The sequence below is a fragment of the Mytilus trossulus genome, chromosome 4 (assembly GCF_036588685.1).
Source record: "Mytilus trossulus isolate FHL-02 chromosome 4, PNRI_Mtr1.1.1.hap1, whole genome shotgun sequence".
Taxonomy (NCBI): Eukaryota; Metazoa; Mollusca; class Bivalvia; order Mytilida; family Mytilidae; genus Mytilus; species Mytilus trossulus.
In genome coordinates, this window is record NC_086376.1 from 63,936,103 (window position 1) to 63,959,373 (window position 23,271).

Here is a 23,271-nt window from a genome sequence, read left to right on the forward strand (position 1 = left end):
ATATCTTATTTCAAAAGTTTTTATATCTCTTTGCAAAAGCTTTAATTTTATATAAAAAGTATAAGGAAGCAAACATATATGATCTAATTACATCCTCTGAAAATTTCACAACAATTGCTTCAGTCAATTCTAAGTTTTCTTCATTTAAAAAATACAAACATGTGTTTTCTATCCTTTTGTTACACTCCTGACATATTTTTTCAGTAACTGTTAGACTGTTTTTTAATGGAATGTTTAGAAAATCAGTAATGATATCTATTTTAAATTTACAATCTCACAAATAAATAAATTTATTAGATATTTGATTACATATTTTTTTAATTTCTGAGCAAAGAGCAAACTTTTAACATGTTTAATGAGAATTACACTTTAATTTTTAAGAATCTTTGGTGAATAGTGTGCAGAAAAATCAATTTTACAAGACAGATCAGCTTTCTCATAACATTGTAAAGATGTTACAATTATTTTAATTAAGAATCATGTTGAATTTTGTTATAGATAAGCTACATCAGAAACTTGTCAGGAGTGTAACAAATGTTACACTCCTGACCATAATTTATTGCTACAATATTTTAACCTGAAACTGACCTGAAATCAATTGTAGAGTCTTTATATTTCACATATTATTTTAGTGCAAATTAAGAACAGGTTAAAAAAATTATATACTTCTTACATATTTACAAATTTTGCTAATTGTCTATTTAAAAAAAAGATGACTATCCTTTAAACCTTGTTCAGTCTCTTGTTTGATACTATATATATGCTGTTTTTATGTCAGATAATGTATAATGATAAGTTTGTTCGTTCTACCAAAGATGGTAGCAGTATGTGCTCTGTATATTAAAAATTGTCCAAAAATGTACCCAAAAATGTCAGGAGTGTAACGCTTTAAAATGTTTAAGTGTAACATTCATGTTATTTTTTATAGAAACAATGTTGTTATTATTGGTTTTCCTTTCTGGAATTTGAGTGTGAACACCATCTGTTGCATATTTTCAGTAACAAACATGCCATTATTATGGCCTTTATTGCTTGTTTATGCTCAATACTTGTATGTCAGGACTGTAACACATTTAAACAAGCTAGTTCAATTGCAATTTTAGTTCAAAAATTTAAAAAGTAATGATGTAGACTTGTATTCTGTGTTAAGCTGAGGTGTAGTAATGTCATTTTATAATAATTGTCAGCTTGTTTTACTTCCAATAACTTACCTTTGCTAATAAGATTGAAATAAGGCATTTTTTTGTGTTACACTCCTGACATTGAAGTATTGAGCATACAAAAGCAATGAAGGCCATAATAATGGCATGTTTGTTACTGATAAACTGTAACAGGTAATGTTCACTGAAATTCAAGAAAAAACAACAACTATAACAACATTGTTTCTAAAAAAAATACATCTTAACCCAGTTGTTACACTCCTGACAGACCTGGGTAGTCCTCTTATTGTAACCATAATATTCCAGTAGTAGAACTTCAGGGTCAACTGGATGCACCTGTGCCAAGCTATGATACTTACCAAAAAAAATAAATCGTGCAAGATGTACAGAAACATGTTATTTCACCTACAAAGACATTTTCTGGCAGCATATTGACTTTTACTAACATTTTTTTTTTAACACAAACTTATTTGACTTACCTTATGAGGCTCATAAAAATGTAAATATATGGAAGAATTAAACAAGAAATCATAGTCAAGATATAATAGTTGGATGAAAGATATTGTTTGGTATTGTATCTGCCCTTATTTATTCTATATCATCAATGAATGCACATGCTTTCTTCTAAATGTCACACTAAAAGCGTTACACTCCTGACATTTTGAGGTACAATTTTGGACAATATTTTTGAAACAGAGCACATATTGCTATTATCTTTGGTAGTTAGGACCAACTAATCATAATACATTATCTGACCTAAAAACATTACAGATATAGTATCATACAAGAGACTGACAAAGGTTTAAAGGAAAGGCATCATTTTTTTTGAAATAGCCCATATAAATTTGTCATTTGTTGAACATTTAATTTCGTGGTTAACCTGTACCAACGAAGTCCACGAAAATTGGTATTCAACGAAAAATAATGAATCCACAGTAATTCAAAGTTCTTTCAATTTACACAATTAAAAAGAAAGGGAACATATACATTTATCAAACTTATAAGAATGTCAATAAGAGAACAGAGTTCCAATGTTCCCTGCACTGCACATATTTTATCTATTCAAGGTACAAGGGCAATGAGAGAGACAATAATGGTTAAGTATTAGCAGAATCTTACATGACTTTCTGGCATTAGGATAGAGAATGATAAAAATCATAAAAAAATGTTTATTACCCAAATATTTTATAACAATAATCATTATAACAACATACAATGTAAAATTTAGAAATAATATCACAGATACCTAATCAATATATATATATAACAAAACACTTCCTGATAGTGGCAAATATAAAAAAAACTTTATATTAAATTTTCAATACATTGTGAATTTTATTTTTGTAATTTTTCATTGAAAAGTCATATTTTTGCAGAAACCAATCATATGCATCAATTAAATTAGAATTTAATTAAAATATTCCTTCCAACAATTTAGCTTCTTAAAACAATATACACAAGTGATTAATCTTGTACTTAATTTTGGTTTTTATAATTTAAGATAAAAGCTTATTTTTAAACTGAAGAAACAGTACATCTTTTGCATCATAATAAAATGAAAATATTCACTTAGTGACTAAATTAAGCTTAAATTCATTTTTTTTTAAATACAAAATATTAAAAACTCCTTTTACCATGTTAATCCAAAATTAGGTAACATTAAGCAAGGATTTGCAGGTGCTACTTGTTGATCATTTAATCCTTTTAATACCACAGTCAACCCTCGAGGTTTAGCAATGTCAACCATGCATCTTCTTCCTTCTGGAGATATCTTATGATCATATATATCTAAATGTTTTAATTGTGTACATTTAATCATTAAATCTATAATTGCCTTTTCAGACATGGTCCGTATCCAACTCAGATTTAATTGTCGCAAGTTTTTACTGTATCTACACAAAGCCTTTAACGTTCTGTCTGTTAAATGTTTACATGCACACAAATTAATAGATTCCAAGCTTGGCAAATTCTGAAACGAAAAAAGTTTAAATAAATGAAGGAACAAATGCATTAACATTATTTTTGTACATATATGCAAAGGTGACTAAATTAACTGAGAGACAAACATCTCCACACAGAATGCCAGTCTAAGGGTATACAATCTTGTGGTGAAGTTGTAGACTGTTTGTTTAAATGTCCGAAAGGTAGAAGATCTAAATGCTTCATACCTTGTATGTAGATACATTATGAAACATAGTTTCTGTTGGTCATAATTCATTGTCCTTGGCCTTGTTTTTCATGGTTCAGTGAATTCTTGAATTTTTTTGTTGTCATGTAAAAAACTCACTTATTATGAGTAATAAGATAATGTATATATATTTGGTATATTGATTCCTTGCAAGGTCTAAATGTCGATCCAACAGGGTCAATCTGACCTCAATCTCATATCATAGATCAGTTAAGGTTAAGTCTTCTTGGTCAAGTGCTTAACTTGGATACTACAAGCAATACATGTAGGTCAACTCAGTGGCACACTGGCACTTTTCATACTACGTGACCTCATATTTTTCAGATACTATAAGCAGTAGCTACATTGTGTATAGGTCCATTATATGTTGTGTGTGGAATGACTATAAGGTGGTCATGTCTGTCTGACAGGTTTCATACATGTACATCCTTGACCTCATTTTCAAGGCCCATTAATACATGTTCAGTTTTCATAATTTTGTCAGTTTAATTGATATTTGTAATTTTAGCAATACATTAATTGTGTTTAGCATTTCTAGTGTATGGAATAATTGTAAGTTGCATAATATCTGTTTGGCAGGATTCATCTGCCTTTACATCATTTTCATGGTTTATTGGTTGATGATATATTTTCAGGGGCTTTGCCACTGACTTTATCAGATACTATGATTAATAGTATGGTATGATTGTGAGATGCACATGTCTTTCTGGCAGAGTTCATATATGATCCTGACCTCATTTTCATGGTTCATTGGTCGATGTTAAGATTCTTGAGTTTGATCTGTTTTTTAATGATCTATAAGCAATAGGACCACTATATATGTTTGATGTATGGAATGATTGTGTTCAATGATTATGACTGTCTGTCATGGCTCATTTGACTGTGACCCCATTTTCATGGATCATTGATAATGTTAAGTTTATGTGATACTTGTAGTAAAACCTTCATATTACAGATTTTCAACATAAATTCAACCATAGTAAAGCGGGCTAGACATTCCAGTGTGTGCATTCTTGTTCATAGTTCGGTTGTTTTCTCATTGACTTATATACACTAAACCTTCTTTTATTCATATAATGTATGATAGTTTAACTTCACCATATTTGTTGTTTTAGTTTTTTTAAAACTTTGTCACAGTTAATATGAACTTTAACTTTGGTGATTGCTGATGGTGCATTCTTAAAGAACATTTCATTTACCTCTCTGTTTATTCTATAACATATCAGATTCATTGCTACAAATGTCTGCAAACATCATACCTGCCAACTTTTCAAAATGCCCATGGGGGTTTTCCATGCAAGATGGCTGTCATAGTCCTAAACCAGGTGCTCCGTAGGGCGCAGCTTTATACAACCCCAGTGGTTGAACCCTGAACAGTTGGGGCAAATTTTGTCACAATTTTCAAGCTTGATTCTGTCTGAATTTGGATTGTGATCAAATTTTTGACATAATATAGGTTTTGTCACGAAATTAATGTGGCCAAAGATCTCACAAATCTATTGCACAATACTGTGCAATTGAAGATTTTTTCTTGAAACTTTTCAACATTCAAAATTTGAAATTTTTTGAAAACTAGAGGCTCTAAAGAGCCTGTGTCGCTCACCTTGGTCTATGTGCATATTAAAGGACACAAATGGATTCATGACAAAATTGTATTTTGGTGATGGTGATGTGTTGGAAGTTCTTACTTTTCTGAACGTTCTTGCTTCTTACAATTATATCTATAATGAACCTTGCCCATTAGTAACAGAGAAAAATATTTGGTAAAAATTTACATAAATTTACCGAATTAATGAAAATTGTTAAAAATTGACTATAAAGGGCAATAACTCCTTAAGGGGTCAATTGACCATTTAGGTCATGTTGACTTATTTGTAGATCTTACTTTGCTGAACATTATTGCTGTTTACAGTTTATCTCTATCTATAATAGTATTCAAGATAATAACCAAAAACGGCAAAATTTCTTTAAAAATTACCAATTGGAAAGCAGCAAGCCAACAACCGATTGTCCAATTCATCTGAAAATTTCAGGGCAGATAGATATTGACCTGATAAACATTTTTATCCCATGTCAAATTTCCTCAAAATGCTTTGGTTTTTGAGTTATAAGCCAAAAACTGCATTTTACCCCTATGTTCTATTTTTAGCCATGGCAGCCATCTTGGTTGGTTGACCGGGTCACGCCACACAATTTTAAAACTAGATACCCCAAAGATGATTGTGGCCAAGTTTGGATTAATTTGGCTCAGTAGTTTCAGAGGAGAAGATTTTTGTAAAAGATTACTTAGATTTATGAAAAATGGTTAAAAATTGACTATGAAGGGCAATAACTCCTAAAGAGGTCAACTGACCATTTCGGTCATGTTGACTTATTTGTAAATCTAACTTTGCTGAACATTATTACTGTTTACAGTTTATCTCTATCTATAATAATATTCAAGATAATAACCAAAAACAGCAAAATTTCCTCAAAATTACCAATTCAGGGGCAGCAACCCAACAACAGGTTAACCGATTCATCTGAAAATTTCAGGGCAGATAGATCTTGACCTGATAAACATTTTTACCCCATGTCAGATTTCCTCTAAATGCTTTGGTTTTTGAGTTATAAGCCAAAAACTGCATTTTACCCCTATGTTCTATTTTTAGCCGTGGCGGCCATCTTGGTTGGATGACCGGGTCACGCCACACATTTTTAAAACTAGATACCCCAATGATGATTGTGGCCAAGTTTGGTTTGATTTGGCCCAGTAGTTTCAGAGGAGAAGATTTTTGTAAAAGTTAACGACGACGGACGCAAAGTGATGGGAAAAGCTCACTTGGCCCTTCGGGCCAGATGAGCTAAAAAAGGAAGCTCTTCAAAAAATGGTAAACCAAAAATACCCCCCCCCCCCCCCCCACACTTTTTGAAACCTCCTTGGAGCAATAACCCTTAAACTCAATCCCATGCTTTCCATTGCAGTATTGAACCTTGTAGAACAATTCCAAAGAGAATCCATACACTTAAACAAGTTATTGTCAAGAACGTTTGGAAACTAGAAACACGCTTCTTTTGGCCCCTAATTCCTACATATTTTGGGCAATTAACCCAAAACTAAATGCCAGCCTCCCCTTTGTTATATGGTACATTGTAGTACAATTACACATAAGTTATTGTCTTAAAACTAGACAAATGCTTGTTTTGACATATTTTTTCGCCTTTAACTCCAAAAATTTGGCCCCATAACCCCTGAGATGAATCCAAACCTTATACTTGTGGTTTTAAACATTGCAGTATGATTTCAGAGCAATTGAAATACTTCTACACAAGTAATTATCCGGAAACTAGAGGAATGCTTGTTTTGGGCTCTTTGGGCCCCTAATTCCTAATCGGTTGGGACCATCATCCCCAAAATCAATCCCAACTTTCCTTTTGTGGTATTGAACCTTCTGAAAAAATTTCATGAAAATCTATTCACTTAAACTAAAGTTATTATCTGGAAACCAATGTGTCTTCGGACGCAGACAACGCAGACGTTGCATCATACCATTATACATGTACGATCCCAAATTTTTTTTGGGGTCGTACAAAAATCTTCAAAGGGACCTTCAAATACATTTTAATTTTGATTTTTGGCTTCTTTATACTTTTATAAGCCTACAGTCATTGTAAAATTAATTGTTTTGTTTAAAATTGTGGACAAAATTGTTCATTCAAAATTTCAATTTGGGAGCCTCCATGGGGGAAATCCCCCGCAAATAGATTATAGTGACAGTTGGCAGGTATGAAACATCTAATTTTACTTTGATTATTGAACAACAGCAATAGTGCTGTTTATTCATATTATTGTTAAATTTGTTATAAGACTGTTTTTATTAAAAAAAATATTTACAAAATCATTTTGCAAGAACTGTACTAACCTTAAGTAATTGTTCCATTAAATTGTCTGTTGACACATATCCACAGTCTTTCAAACTAATGACCTTCAAATTAGGACATGACCTCCATATCAATTTGATAGTGCCCTCTGTAACATACACACCATCAAGGTCAAGGTGTTCCAAAATGGGAACAAGTAACTGTCGTAATGTTGAGTTGTTCAATTTCTTTTGTCGTTTGAGGCGATGAATCATCTTACTGTGAAAGTTTAAAGAAATCAAATAAAAGAAAAGAAACAATGTAGAATATATATCCATTATACAAAATCAGTAAATGTACAGCAAAACACACAAAAAAGCAAAGGAAGAGCAGATTTATTGCTGTTCTTCGTTTCAGAGTGACAGTGAGTCTTTTAACACAAATTTAGAGCAAAAATCATTTTTTAATTACAAAAATTCTGATAAACATATTCCTTCATTTGTAATTTAAATCAAACTGCAATGAAAAAGTATCTCAAATTCACAAGGCCTTTAACACAGAGCAAAACAAATACTTTCACCTGACTACAAGTTTTAGATAGTCTCTAGCAGTAGATCATATACATACATACTCACTTAATCAAATACTCATCAGGAAAGTCTTCAAGATCATACATATTTATATTAGAAGTTATATGGTCTAAACAATTAGCCAGCAGTGTTGGTACATTAGAACCTTCATGACATGTGCTCTACAAATATATAAAATAAATAAAACATTAATAAGGAAACTAACTTACATTAGAACCTTCATGATATGTGATCTACAAATATATAAAATAGACAAGAATGTGTCCTAAGTTCACGGATGCCACACTCGCACTATCATTTTCCATGTTCAATGGACCATGAAATTGGGTAAAAAATCTAAATTGGAATTAAAATTAGAAAGATCATACCATATGGAACATGTGTTCTAAGTTTCAAATTGTTTGGTCTTCAACTTCATTAAAAACTACCTTGACCAAAAACTTTAACCTGAAACTCCCCCTTTCATTTTCTATGTTCAGTGGACCATGAAATTGGAATCAAAAGTCTAATTTGGCTTTAAAATTAGAAAGATCATATCATAAGCAACAAGTGTACTAAGTTTTTCAAGTTGATTGGACTTCAGCTTCATCAAAAACTACCTTGACCAAAAACTTTAACTTGAAACTCGCACTTTCATTTTCTATGTTCCGTGGACCGTGAAATTGGGGTCAAATGTCTAATTTGGCTTTAAAATTAGAAAGACCATATCATAAGCAATAAGTGTACTAAGTTTTAAGTTGATTGGACTTCAGCTTCATCAAAAACTACCTTGACCAAAAACTTTAACCTGAAACTTGCACTTTCATTTTCTATGTTCAGTGGACCGTGAAATTGGGGTCAAATGTCTAATTTGGCTTTAAAATTAGAAAGATCATATCATAAGCAATAGGTGTACTAAGTTTCAAGTTGATTGGATCCAGCTTCATCAAAAACTACCTTGACCAAAAACTTTAACCTGAAGCGGGATTAACGAATGAATGGACGAACGAACCGAGGCACAGACCAGAAAACATAATGCCCCTCTACTATCGTAGGTGGGGCATAATTAACCAATAACAAGGAAACTATTGACTTTATCAACAAAATGTATACAGGCTTTTCCAAATCTTTAACAATTTACTATTTATTTGCCTGATATGTGTACCTACATTGTAGGCCTTTGTATATTATTTTCTAGTTTTTAATAGTCTTAAATAGTTCCATATAATAGGTAGTATACAGTACATCACACTTGACATATATTTACAATGTGATTCAGATGATTTTACATGTTTCCCTCTCAATTACATGTTCATCTCTGTATAATAAGTTTAGTGTCAAAGAGTTGTATTTATTTATTTCTATAAGCGTGATTAGATTTTCAAAAAAAATAATTATAAAACATTTTTTTTACAATGTACATCTTTACTGGCATGACTGGAAGCATGACATTGAGTCTTTCTTCATTTCATGTCCATTTCCCTTAACCTTGGGCTTGAATCCATCAGTGTGCATATGAATATAATATGCCAGTGCTACTTTTGAATTATAAAATTAATGCTTCACCAAATATACATCAGCAGTTTCAAACACATTTTTTTTATTTTCAAAGTCCAATACCAATATATTTCCTTTAAACTGATTATATCTATGACCAATTATATATACAGACAGAGTTTGATCATTTAATCATGTTAATTATGTACATTTTACCTACATACATGTACATACCAGTTCAAAATTACGACAGAAGCATGCTCTAATGAAAGTTTTGCTGTTTTCTGTTTGTGATTCAAATCTCTTGGCACCTCTGTGAGACATAGATGTTTCTACATTTTGTAAAACATCTTCTAGAGAGTGATGTTTCATCATCTTTAATTCCATCATCTGAGACACATCAACAAAACCTGAAATTTAATACAAAGATTTTGAATACAAATCCCCTCCAGATTTTACAGGAATAAATGTTAACACATACGAGGGTTGTCCGTAAAGTTTGTGGACAATCTCAATAAAATATTATTTACCAGTTCAAAATATATAAAACAAGTATGTATCAAATTTTATGATTTACTGATTAAGTGTTCAAATTTTTTTCAGTACCTGCTAGTATTATCGTTTGTTCATCAATTCAAAAATCATAAGCAACTCTCAACCGGAGCACCAAAACAAATGTTTCCGATGTTCTGAGGTCGACGACGACAACATTTTAACTTTTCCCAACGTAGTCTCCTTTCAAAGCAAGACATTTTTTACATCTTATTACACAGTAATCAAATATTTTTTTCAAACTGTCTGTTTTCATTTTTAAGCTATGTTCATTACAAGTTTCCTGTTTTAGTTCAGATAAATCGTCGAACCTTTGTCCACTAAGAAAAGATTTGATATGCAGAAATACTGCAAAATCCATTGACGCTAAGTCAGGGCTATACGGAGGATGTTGCAGACATTCAAATTCAAGTAAATCAATTTCTGGACTAGTTTTCAAAGAAGTGTTGGCCAGTGCATTGTCTTGCTATGTTTCTCAGACTGTTTTGAGAACTTGTGTGTTTCTGTTGGCGTTTTTCTGATGTCTACACAAAAGTTAATAATTGCCCACTGCTCCACCTTTTCCGTAAACGTCCGTTTTTTCAGTGAGGCCGATTCTGGATTCAATGCTTCAAATCGAGATTTCGCCACCATTTCGAAATTTTGACCATTCAAATTTATCAGTTGTAACGTCAAGACTATTGACGACGTCACAATGCAAATGTCATGTATTTTTGGCGGATATTAAAACTAAAAATAACAAACATTTGAAAACACCAGCCTGCATGTTATGTGATATTTTCGCTGTGCTCCGGTTCTCTATTGCATACATTTATATGAAGTAAAAGTTATTATTTCGCATTTAAAATTGGACAAATATTGATATAATTGAACTAGGATATAGTACAGGATTACAAATATGCAAAAAGAATTCCCCTGAAATGCTATTTTTAAGCAGACTGTAGCTTGTCCACGAACTTACGGACAGCCCTCGTATATACATGTACATGTACATTTTGTATTTAAATATTATATAAAGGACTACATTTACATACACATACAATGTAGCTTGCAGTATTATTATATTTATAAATTTGTAATTTAGCATGTCGTCAAGGAAAATAAATTCAGGGGTACTTCTTGTATAAGTTATAACCTCACCCTATTTTTTTCCAAAAAAATACTTCTATACATGTACATTGTACAATGTACATGTCATGCATGTATAAGTATTTTTTTTTACAATCCCTCAAAAATTCTCAAGATTTGAGATGTAAAATGAATACGGGTCCATTCGCCCCCATTCACGTTCGCACCTACTCATGTTCGCCCCCTTTCACTTTCGCATCCTACATGTTCGCGACCAATTTTAATTGGTTTTGTGTTAAATAACTTTGTAATCAAGTTTGGCAAGTGTATTCTTATAAGTATAATTGTTGTCATTGTCTCAAAATAAAGTGAGACAGCATTTTTTTTGTGTGTTGAATAAATAATAATCATGTTTCGGAAAGTGTAGTGTTAAAAAAAATAATATTAATCCTTTCTTTATAAAGTCATGAGTGGGATTCTGTCACAGTTTTATTTTGTGTTGAATAACTCTTAATCAATCATGTTTTGGTTAGTGTATCTATAACTATGTTTTACTGACTTGTTTCAAAATAAAGTGAGATTCTGACTACGTTTTTTTTTGTGTGTGTTGAATAAATTTTATTGTTTCATTGTTTCAGATCAAAGGAACCAAGCTGTTAAAACAATTATCTTTTGTGTTTTTCGTTTAAAATCTTCAATGTTTTACTCATACCAAGCTATAAATACATTCAGTATTTACACCAAAGCAATTTAAAACAACAATCATGATTTTCCAATTATTCAACTGTTATTCAATTGTTCGAGTGCGAACGGACCTTGGGTGCTACGTGCAAGGTGCGAACGTGTAGGGTGCCAAAGTGTACTGGGCGCGAACGGACCTGATACCATGTAAAATCATGTCTTCATCATGTTCATGATTTTCATTGTCCTCATCTGTAGTCTGATCAAAATTTTGAATAATGGACAAACTACATAAATGTATAAACAACTACAAAAAAAATATTTGAACAATATGTCTCTCTAGACTGAAATCAGAAGAATACATTTTATATGTACATGTACATGTATATTTTAAAGAACAGTTATTAACACTTGATGGCGATCTCAAGATCCAATGACATAGTATCCAGAAGTATGGTTCAATTATTCCTGCTCCTACTCACTTTGAGTTAAACCACACAATTACTTAATATTACATTCATGAAATTATAAAAGAATTTTCAGATTGAAAAATTTACAAACCTCCTTCAGAAATTTCCAATCCTTCTTTCAAGGCTCCATATCTTAAGATATAGCAAAGTCTTTTAGAAAGACGACATTCTTTTTCATCATTGGTTTTGGAATTAGTAGAGTATTCTTGTATGTCGTTAACATTAACTGAACTCAACATATTGGGCCTCTGTGTACAGCTAAGGTAGTTCTTTCTTAAAAATTCTTTTGATAAAAATATAGATGGCTACTTCTATCAGTCGAATAATTTTACACTATGATTTTAAAGGATAATGCTACATGCATTTGTTCACAGTGTATCACTGTGTAATTACGATGTGGTGAAATAACCCTGAAACATATAAGTGTTCACAGTTATTGAGTTAACGTGCATAAACTTTGGAATATCACGTTGTTATGAAATATCCGGTAAGACTCTAGATCAAAGATGACGCAAGTTAATGAAAAAAAATATGTGAATGGAATAAAGTGAGACAATTACAGTAGTTTGAATTGTATATTTGGTCTTTGTAATTTTCAAATGCATGTTATTCCCTAATTTACTACACGTACATTGTACCTGCATCTTTGTTATTGTTTTAATTGTTTACAAAAAAAAAATCCGGAAATTAGAGACAGATTCTAATCCGAAACCGTAATCCATACGCTTTCCGGATACGTATGTTTGAATGTCTGTATCTTCCTCCTTTATCCAGAGCACCAATACGATGTCTCCCAACTCATATTTATATATTTTCGAAATTTGTCCACATGAATGAAAAAAAATGTCTAGAGAAAGACAAAATTCTATATTAAAGGAAGGGTATCCAAAGTTACATTTGGTGTCAATAAAACAATATTTCACAGATTGTGTACATCATAAAATATACGGTCTCGTAAAAAAGGGGGGAGGGTGTAATAGTCATTTTATAAAATTTACTGTATGCAAAAGTATAAATTATTCTAAATAATAGGGATGTCCTGGCAACTATCAGAAAAACCTTGCCGTTTTTTGGCACAACTTTTTTGAACTTTTGGTCCTCGATGCTGTTCAACTTGGCTTTGTACTTTTTTCGGCTTTCAAACTTTTGTATCTGGGCGTCACTAGTAGGTCTTGTGTGGACAAAATGCACTTCTGGCGTATTAAAATTTTAACTTGCTGCCTTTTGTTGGCTGTTGTTCGAGTGATTCTTTGTCAATTGTGTTCTCCAATTTATTTATATTGTAGTCCTGTGTTGTTGTGTTGTCATTTTGATGTCAGTATATTTCACATGGCCATAAAAGTGCGAGGTTTGGCATGCCACAAAACCAGGTTCAACCCACCATTTTTTCCTTTAAAAATGACCTGTACCAAGTCAGGAATATGGCCATTGTTATATTATAGTTCCGTTTCTGTGTGTGTGTTACATTTTAACGTTGCGTCGTTTGTTTTCTCTTATTTTTGAGTATAAATTCATATTGCGATAAGACGTGTCACGGTACTTATTAGCCTATCCCAAATTCATGTATTTGGTTTTCATGTTATATTTGTTATTCTCGTGGGATGTTGTCTGATGCTCGGTCCGTTTCTGTTGTGTTACATTTTAGTGTTATGTCGTTGTTCTCCTCTTATATCTAATGCGTTTCCCTCTGTTTTAGCAGAGACATATAATACTGTCTCTGGTTTTAGTTTGTTACCCCGATTTTGTTTTTTGTCCATGGATTTATGAGTTTTTGAACAGCGGTATACTACTGTTGCCTTTATTTATAAAAATAAATCGTTTGGATAATTATACGATCAGAAAGTGTTTCATTTACTGTTTTATTCTATTGATAATAACAAATATGTATTGCCAGTACCTTTCTCTAATAATTTTACAGAATAATTTTAACGAAATCAGTTGTAAATTTTATATAAATCAAGTTAAAAATTTAAAAGGAGCTTAATATCGACGATCAAACCGTAGCTTTTGAGACCAGACTGATTTTTTTTTTTATTTTCAATGGAATTTTCATTCTTTCATATAACGATTTTAAATAATTACCCTCTCAATACTTTAATCCCCCGGCTTTCGCTTATTTTCAATTTTTCTATTTTTAATTTGTATTTGATTGCCATGTCATGCAATGGCATGCGTACACCAAAATGTACATATATTGATATATACCTTTGTTGAAAGTATGGATACAAGGTTTATAGTCCAAGTGACAATGACCACAGGCAATAAACAATAAGTTGTCATGTCCTCGTACACTATTTATTCCTTTTTCAGATTTATTATAAATCTGTTAGACATGCCACGTGCAAGTAAGTAAAATATCAAATTACCTTTAGCTTCAATTAAAATTGAGCAAGTGATTTAGACAATGTTTTAAGCATGTTTTAGTGTACTTTTGATTACGCACACCTTATACCTTCACAATGTATTTGTCATCGTTACAAATTTTATAATATGACGACCGGTTCATGTTCAGGTAAGGTGAAGAAATATATATAGAGAGAGTCGATGATAATTGTACCATTTAGTGTTCTATTTTCGGTTTGTTTTCATATATATTTACAAAACATCGTTACTTTTTTATGCGAATTTGCTGCATACTATAATTTCTATGAAGCTAATATAGTATCCCATCTGGGTCGAAAAATATAAATAACTTTGGAAGGACGTTTATATGCTAAGCCTATCTTATCCAACATTTTCGCTTTTTACAGGGGGAGTTTAAATTTCACGACGTAATCCCCGTTGACTGTAGTTCAGTTCTGCGTGTTCGATGTATTTTTTCCCCTGTAAGTCTTAGCGTTTCTTTGTGGTGAATTGGGAAGTATTTGTATGTGACAATGGTTGACTCCCTGGAATGAGATAATTAAATTAGGAGATAACTGTATTGTATTTTAAGCTTGGACTTCGTAAAACGTAGATTTTACTGTCGCAAATTGAGTTTACCTAGCGACGCGGAGCGGAGATAGGTAAACGGATATTTGCGACAGTAAAATCAAGTTTTACGAAGGCCAAGCTTAAAATACAATACAGTTATCTCCATTCTAATGCCACATATGAAAATAAATGTCATTTGATAAATACTTTGGCTTAAAAATGGCATAAATGAAAAAGTCCGCGAAACTGTTGCATTGTCTTTAGCATCTAAACAATGTGACGTCATGTGCTTACTCTGGATGTTAAACATCAATACTAAACATATTTTTACTTTTCGTACGCTTCAGAATGGTTTCAATATAGACTAAAAGAAGATTTTGAGGCTCAAAATGCGAATATCTTGTTTATTTTTTGAGAAATTACATATCCCAGAATTCAAAATGGTGGCTTTCTTAGTTACGGACTGGTAGAACGTGGAATCTAACCCCTCAAAATATTTATCAACGTCCAATGAAAATTATCGTTATAAACTAATTGCATTAGAATAATACTTTTATCGGCAGTAAACTATTAGCAATATTTTTTTTATTTTTTAAACATAACTTACTATTTATTGCAGTACTCACACTTATGGTCTTACGTCTGGTCGATACTTATACTTGGCAATGCACAAGTATATGCATGTCTTTATACTTACTCCATTTGATATGTTCTGATTGGTATTTTAGTGTGGGAAACGTGATATATAATAAGCTGTGCATAATTGAATTTTAAAAAGCTTTCAGCAACTGCAAATACCCTTAGATCAGTACTTTGTTTTTATATTTATTTCATTGGTTGTCTATTTGTGCTTTGCGATGATCTTATGATTCAATCTCCTTTAAATTAGACAGTTTGTCCATATGTTGTGCTATTGTATCACTGTCCCATGTTATCCAGCGGAGGATTGACCGATCTCAACATTCTTAAAGTGTCTTTACTGAATCATTAACTTTTAATTCGGTGGTTGTCGTTCGTTTGTGTCTATTATATTTGATATTCGGTAATTGTTTTGTCATGTATAAGGATGTTGGTTTACTCGTTTGAATTGTTTCTCATGTTTATATGTCGGATTCCTTTTCAAAGTATAGCTGAATATACGGTATGCAGATACGATATGGATTTAATTTGCTCATCGTTCAATTTCCAGCCGTACGTTTACATATATATAATATGGTTTACATCCAAGTTATTTGATAGTTGTCTCTGTCAATGGCAATCATACCAAATCTTCTTATCTTTTTTATCTATAGGTACTTCACTCCGAAACATATAAATTTGAACAAAAATTAAAAGTAAATACAAGACTTACAAAGACCAGATGTTCCTGACTTTGGAGCGAGTATGAACATGTTTTCTGAGATCTCAATCATCTCCCTACATACCTCCAGCCAATCTAGAAAAAAAAACCCACAGAAATGCGCACAGTAAAAATAACAAGATTGATGTTATAATGGGTAACAGAAGAAACTAAGCCCCAGCAAAATGACAAAATGTTATTATGAACAGTTTTGTTTTATCTGATAGTTGTAATGTTGAAAAAAAAAAAAAAGAGAGCTAGAGATGTTTCAAAATCTTGACAGAGTTGAGGCTTGTTTGACCATATACTTCTTAAAATGACAAATCCTGTTGAACGAAAACATATTTAATTAAATCATTTGACCATGTGTTTTGGTTTTATTTCAGAATGGCAGCCATAAAACAGATATGTATAGTAATAGGCGTATTATTTTTCTTTTGCATTATTTACATGATCATTACTAGTCCTGGATCAATACCTGATGACACAAAATTTGAAACGGGTACTTTATCTGATACAACAGACATGAAGATCAAAGATTCAAAACCTAACACTCAACAAAACTTAAACGTGAGAAAGATTGAAAGACGTAATATTTGTGTTTGGAGTCACGACCTGTTAGGAGTTTGGCATCCAAGAATGGATATTTGTAAAAGTGTTCATAAGGATACGGTGACTACATTGGTGACACCGTTTGGTAATCTTCCAATTCACGTGCACGACCCACAGAAGGATATATGGGTTTCTAGAAGGATTATAAATACTGGAAGTTTTGATAAAGACAAAATTTTAACTATCTCAAAGTTTATGGAATCAGATCCAACTTTAAACTTCATAGATATTGGCGCAAATTTGGGAACATACTCGCTATCATTTGCTAAACTGGGAAGAAAGGTTATTGCTATTGACGCTTTAAATCTAAATGTACAAAAATTATGTGCATCTGTGAACCAATCACACTTCGAAGATGTTTATCTGATTATGAATGCAGTTTCGTCAAGACACGAAACTGTTAGTCTAGGAGCAGACGATAAAAACTTTGGCGGAACTTTCATTGATCAAAACGCAGACTATATAAAATCAGTGAAAGGCAAAACTGTTTCTGGAAGACATTACAGTAATATTTCTACAATAGTATTAGATGATCTCTTGACACTTCCTTTTATTAATTTATTTCCAAGAGTATTCATTAAAATGGACATTGAGGGATTTGAGCATAAGGCTTTAGAAAGAGCATATCAGTTTTTTGACAAAATATTTGTTCAAGGTATACAGATAGAATGGATCTTTCATCGAAACAAATCTTCGGGACAAATCATTGTAAACTTTCTAGAGCAACATTCGTTTATTCCTTACAATCCAAAGGACTTGCGACAACTTCGGAAGTCAAGTATGGGCAACTGGCCTACACAAGATGTAATTTGGCTACGTAAATAATGTTGAAACTTTAAGAAAATTGTTTATATTGTCTCAATTTTGTTAAATTAGAATAAAGAATGTTTCAGTTGTTTTTAAATTCAATTGCTGAATTATCAATTTTTGCAATATAATAAAATTGTTCGACTTCTCCATACTTTATACTATATTCTTCATTAGTTGAGGCCCTAAAACATGTTTAATCTGATGTTTAGTAGTTGTCATTTGTTGATGTGGTTCATAAATATTTCTTGTTTCCTGTTTTTTTATGCCCCATTGATGGGCTTTATGTTTTCTGGTCTGTGTGTCCGTTCGTCCGTCCGTTCGTTCGTCCGTTCGTTCCGCTTCAGGTTAAAGTTTTTGGTCGAGGTAAAGTTTTTGATGAAGTTGAAGTCCAATCAACTTGAAACTTGAGAGGGTGGAAAGGGTATCGGGAGACAGGGAGAAAGGGGACGGGAGGAAGGAGAAAGGGGCGGGATAAAGGAGAGAAAGGGCGGGAGAAAGGAGAGAGATCTATCAAAGGGAGACGAACTTTAATGTAGAAAAAAAAAATAAAGAGGTAAACTAGAGGCTCTAAAGAGCCTGTGTCGCTCACCTTAAATAAAGGCCGCAGATTCATGACAAAATTGTTTTTTGGTGATGATGTCATTGTTTGTACATCTTACTTTACTGAAATTATTGCTGCTTACAATTATCTCTATCTATAATGCACTTGGCCCAGTATTTTCAGAGGAGAAGATTTTTGTAAAAGATTACTAAGATTTACGAAAAATTGACTATAAAGGGCAATAACTCCTAAAGAGGTCAACTGACCATTTTGGTCATGTTGACTTATTTGTTGATCTTACTTTGCCGACATGTATTGCTCTTTACAGTTTATCTCTATCTATAATAATATTCAAGATAATAACAAAACACAAAAATTTCCTTAAAATTACAAATTCAGGGACAGCAACCCAACAACAGGTTGTCCGATTCATCTGAAAATTTCAGGGCAGATAGATCTTGACCTAGTTAACAATTTTACTCCACGTCAGATTTGCTTTAAATGCTTTGGTTTTTGAGTTATAAGCCAAAAACTGAATTTTAGCTCTATGTTCTATTTTTAGTCGTGGCGGCCATCTTGGTTGGTTGACCAGGTCACGCCAAATATTTTTCAAACTAAATACCCCAATGATGATTGTGGCCATGTTTGGTTAAATTTGGCTCAGTAGTTTCAGAGGAGAAGATTTTTGTAAAAGATTACAGAGATTTAAGAAAAAATGTTAAAAATTTACTATAAAGGGCAATAACTCCTAAAGGGGTAAACTGACCATTTCGGTCACGTTGACTTATTTGTAGATCTTACTTTACTGAACAGTGAGCTGTTACAGTTTATCCCTATCTATAATAATATTCAAGATAATAACCCAAAACAGCAAAAATTCCTTAAATGAACCAACTCAGGGGCAGCAACCCAACAACGGGTTGTCCGATGCATCTGAAAATTTCAGGGCACATAGATCTTGACCTGATAAACATTTTTACGCCATGTCAGATTTGCTTTAAGGTAGATTGATGGTATATCGCCATCTTGGATTGTACAATCACAGTACAAAATCGGTCTAGTTATTTGCCTAAATCTGCAAATTTAGAGACAGATTTGCAATTCAATAGTTAGACGGCATTCTTTTTATTATTTTTATGAAAAAAAGCTACATTAAACATTTTGAACGTGAAACTACGTTATTTATGAAGATACAAAGTTACCCTCAGACCGAACCTATCTAATGATGGTACTTTAGCTTATATTACCAATACCACATGGTGTAGATCAACAAGAATTTCTAACGGTCATTTAAGAATAATACCATTTGAATTACATAAGGGAGACAAACTGATACAGCCATGTGTAGATCATATTCCAGTTGTCGTTGTCAGATAGTTGAATAGTTCAAAAGAGAACGTATAGTGATAAAAAATTGTCCCATTTACACACTAGACTGTCCTAAATATGGAATTGATGATAATTTATGGCAAGCCGTTCTCGTCAAAACTATGTTTAAACCATTTTTCGAAAAAATTACTCACTGAGAATTGCAACAAAGCACACTGAGATTTAAAAACTTCAAAACGCACACTGAAATTTGAAAATTACACACTGAGAATTGAAAATTACACACTGAGAATTAAAAATTACACACTGAGAATTAAAAATTACACACTGAGATTTCATAAAGACGCACTGAGATTACAAAAATGAAAAACGCACACTGAGAATTGAAAATTACACACTGAGAATTGAAAATTACACACTGAGAATAGAAAATTACACACTGAGATTTCAAAAAGACACACTGAGAATAAATAAACTGAAAACACACACTGAGAATTTGAAATTACACACTGATAATTTAAAATTACACACTGAGAATTTAAAATTACACACTGAGATTTGTGCGCACTTTTTATGCGCACATATCTAATAAGCATACTTAATCTGAATCTATTACAAGCTTAAAACAACAAGGGGACAGAACTCGTTAGTCCTTCGATTTGGTTCCAAATTATTAATAAAAAAAAAACTTAAGAAATACAAGAACAAGAAAAGTACCCACTTACTCTTATTACAAAATATAACCAAATGGTGAAAAACTTTATTAAAATTATAAGAAAACATTGGAACAATCTGCAAAAGAATGCAATGAAATTTTTACCCAAGTGTCTATTATAGCATATAAACGTAACAAAAATATAAAAGATTAACTAGGGAAACCAGGGAAACAGTTGGAAGACTTTTGAAAAGGGACCCACGGTTTTAAGTAAAAAAAGAAATCATCCCGATTCACTGGTAGTAATGATCTGAATTATAGGCAACAAACTTATGAATATGAGCGATGTTAAGTCTTGAAATTTATTACGAATGTTGGTTGAAGGAATCGCATTTCATTATAATGACAAGAGTTCTTGAGATCAAGATATTAATCTGTTGAATTATTTATCTCATGAATATTCATTAGTAATTTGCATATTAATCTCAGTGTGTATTTTTGAAATCTCAGTGTGTAATTAAAAATTCTCAGTGTGTGTTTTTCAATTTATTTCATCTCAGTGTGTCTATTTAAAATCTCAGTGTGTAATTTTGAATTCTCAGTGTGTGTTTTTTATTTTTTTAAATCTCAGTGTGTAATTTCGATTTCTCAGTGTGTTATTTTAGGTTTTTAAATCTCAGTGTGTATTTTTTTTTCGAAAAAAGGGTTTAAACAGAGTTTTGACGAGAACGGCTTGCCATAATAATTGAATTCTATGTTGAAACTATAACGCAGGTCCTCAACTTTTTACTTATTTGGCTTAATAATTTGATATGAGCGTCACTGATTAGTCTTATGTAGACGAAACGCGCGTCTGGCGTACTAAATTATAATCCTGGTACTTTCGATAACTATCCTAAATCATGTCAATGCACTTCAACTTTGTGACAAAAGTGTCATCCATTAGTAGTAGTTTAAATTGACCTCAGTTCACCCTGGAAAAATGAAAACTTACACCAACCGAAAATGAATATTGAAATTAAAATAGTCTTTTATATATCTCATCAGTTTATATTTAACACCTCTCTCAACATGCCAAAATTGTCACGATTTAAGATAAAAAAGAAAATATTATCCTTATAGAATTAAAAAAAGTTATAAAATTTTTGAAATAACACCTTTCGTTTGTTAAAACAAGAATTTCATATTATAATCATGATAATAGAACTTTCATTGCAATCCTTGAACACCTTCCAAAAAAGGAAAATGTGACACAAAGGTACAGTGAAAAATTTCGAAGATTTTTCTCTCACTTTTAAATAATCGACTTATTTAAATTAGACCTAAGATAACAAAGTTCTTTTTACAAATAGTTTGGATTTTGCCTCCAAAAATCAACTCTTGATACTGTTTTGATTCTCCATGAATAATATTAACAACCCTGTCACAAAGAAAAAAAAAAGCAATAGTCTGCATTCGTGGACTTTTATAAAGCTTTTGACAATGTTGACCACCGCACACTCTGGTATACGCTTTTCAATATTGGAATTATTAGCAAATTTGATTCCATGGCGCAATCAGTATATACGAGTGTTAATGTTCGTGTTACAGCTATTTTCCTTCTGCATGTAGTTTAAAGGTTTGGTCGGCTTGCTTGCTTTGTTTGTATAAATGTTTGTACAAGCATCTAAGAGTTTTATAAAAGCTAAGGCTCCATCTATCTATTGATTACAATTATAAAACTTAAATAAAATGCTGGTGCAAACAGTTTTACAAACAAAACAAGCATGTCAACCAAACTTTTAAACTACATGAATTAGGAAAATAGCTGTAAATGAGATGGATTACTTTCAACAATATTGGCGTAAAACATGACGAATCTGCTTTTCAATTTTTTTTTATAAATGATATTGCTGGTGTGATGGATAACAGAACTAGTATTAGGAGGTCCATACACATATCAACAACACCTTGATTTTGGCCATCTTCGCTAGCCAAGGATTACGATACACCCCCGCTTTCGTAACCCTTGGCTAGCGAAGATGGATTTTGGCTAAGATAGTCAATAACAAATATAAAATACTGTATGATAACAGTTATTTCAAAACACTTTAATTGAATAACAGATAACAGGAGTGTAAATACTTAATTAACACTAAACAACCTTTTTAAAAACCGTACAATGTGGAGGTATAATTTGATTATTCTATCCAAATTGAGGGATTAAAAAACAAGACAGTTGCCGTCTTTCAAAAAGCAGGAAATGCTCACACTTTCTAAAAAACTAAATGTCTTCAAGTTTTAGAATAAGAGGAATAATTTCAGAACTGGAGACAAACGCATTGTGTTGTGGGATCTGGGGCCATTTCATGTTCTCGGTGTGCCTAGGGCGGTACAAGTTTCCTGCCAATAAGAGTTTCAGCCAGTTTGAAGTCATTTTAAAAGCCTATCTGCAATAAAAAAGAATGCATTTTAGATTAGAGAGGACCCAACAAAAAAATGCTTTTTTAAAAAAATATTTTGACTGTAGCCATGTTTAAAATCAGTGTCAATTTTTATAACCTGAATATACATTTCTGACTGACATATGCCTGTCGGTTGGCAGTTAGAAATTCATTGTTTAACTGAAAGAGTCCAAATATTACATTGTATTTTCTCGGCTTATTACTTGTATGATAGTTTCAAATAGAATTCATTGATAAAATTAAAATATTTTACTTGAGAACACAGTTATTACGTAGTGCATTTCTTTAAGACAACACATTCAAATAAAAAAAATCACACCTGTTCTATTTCAAAATTTTAACATTGTAGTGTCTTCTACTTTTGGTACAAACAATATCAAAATTATGGAAAAGTGACAAGTGTTCCAGCTCTAAATCAAAATGAACACAATGCTATGAAAAGAGGTGTCTTTAATTCAGTTTCACAGCTTCAGACATTCTAATTGTTACCTTTTTTTAACTGAACCAAATCACTACTTAAAAATTCGTCACCAAATTGTTTTTTACATGCAGTTTCACACCCCTTCGTTTTAGTTTATACATAAAATATAAATCAATAAATCT

General features: G+C 31.9%; 2 protein-coding genes across 3 annotated transcripts; one reads left to right on the plus strand and one right to left on the minus strand.

Moving 5' to 3' along the window:
* Window positions 1-2,495: 2,495 nt before the first annotated feature.
* LOC134715745 (uncharacterized) lies at window positions 2,496-12,674 on the minus strand. Its single transcript, XM_063578144.1, has 5 exons — window positions 12,117-12,674; window positions 9,489-9,664; window positions 7,824-7,939; window positions 7,251-7,467; window positions 2,496-3,129 (listed from the first exon to the last, which is right to left on the minus strand). Exons 1-5 carry the CDS (start codon window positions 12,262-12,264, stop codon window positions 2,791-2,793), a joined length of 996 nt encoding a protein of 331 aa, XP_063434214.1. The 5' UTR covers window positions 12,265-12,674; the 3' UTR covers window positions 2,496-2,790.
* Window positions 12,675-14,245: 1,571 nt separating this feature from the next.
* Window positions 14,246-17,850, plus strand: LOC134715747 (uncharacterized). Of its 2 annotated transcripts, none has more exons than XM_063578147.1 (2): window positions 14,246-14,370; window positions 16,664-17,850. In XM_063578147.1, the coding sequence occupies exon 2, from the start codon at window positions 16,665-16,667 to the stop codon at window positions 17,712-17,714; it is 1,050 nt and encodes a 349-aa protein (XP_063434217.1). In that variant the 5' UTR covers window positions 14,246-14,370; window position 16,664; the 3' UTR covers window positions 17,715-17,850. The 2 variants fall into 2 exon arrangements, with proteins under 2 accessions (XP_063434217.1, XP_063434216.1); XM_063578146.1 differs by lacking the exon at window positions 14,246-14,370 and adding an exon at window positions 14,445-14,537.
* Window positions 17,851-23,271: the final 5,421 nt, after the last annotated feature.

Coding starts and splice junctions, on each gene's coding strand:
- LOC134715745 (XM_063578144.1), bottom strand. CDS start 12,264: ATGTTGAGTTCAGTTAATGTTAACGACATACAAGAATACTCTACTAAT. Junction 9,665..12,116: donor ATTGGAAATTTCTGAAGGAG/GTTTGTAAATTT, acceptor ATTAAATTTCAG/GTTTTGTTGATGTGTCTCAG. Junction 7,940..9,488: donor TCTGTCGTAATTTTGAACTG/GTATGTACATGT, acceptor ATATATTTGTAG/AGCACATGTCATGAAGGTTC.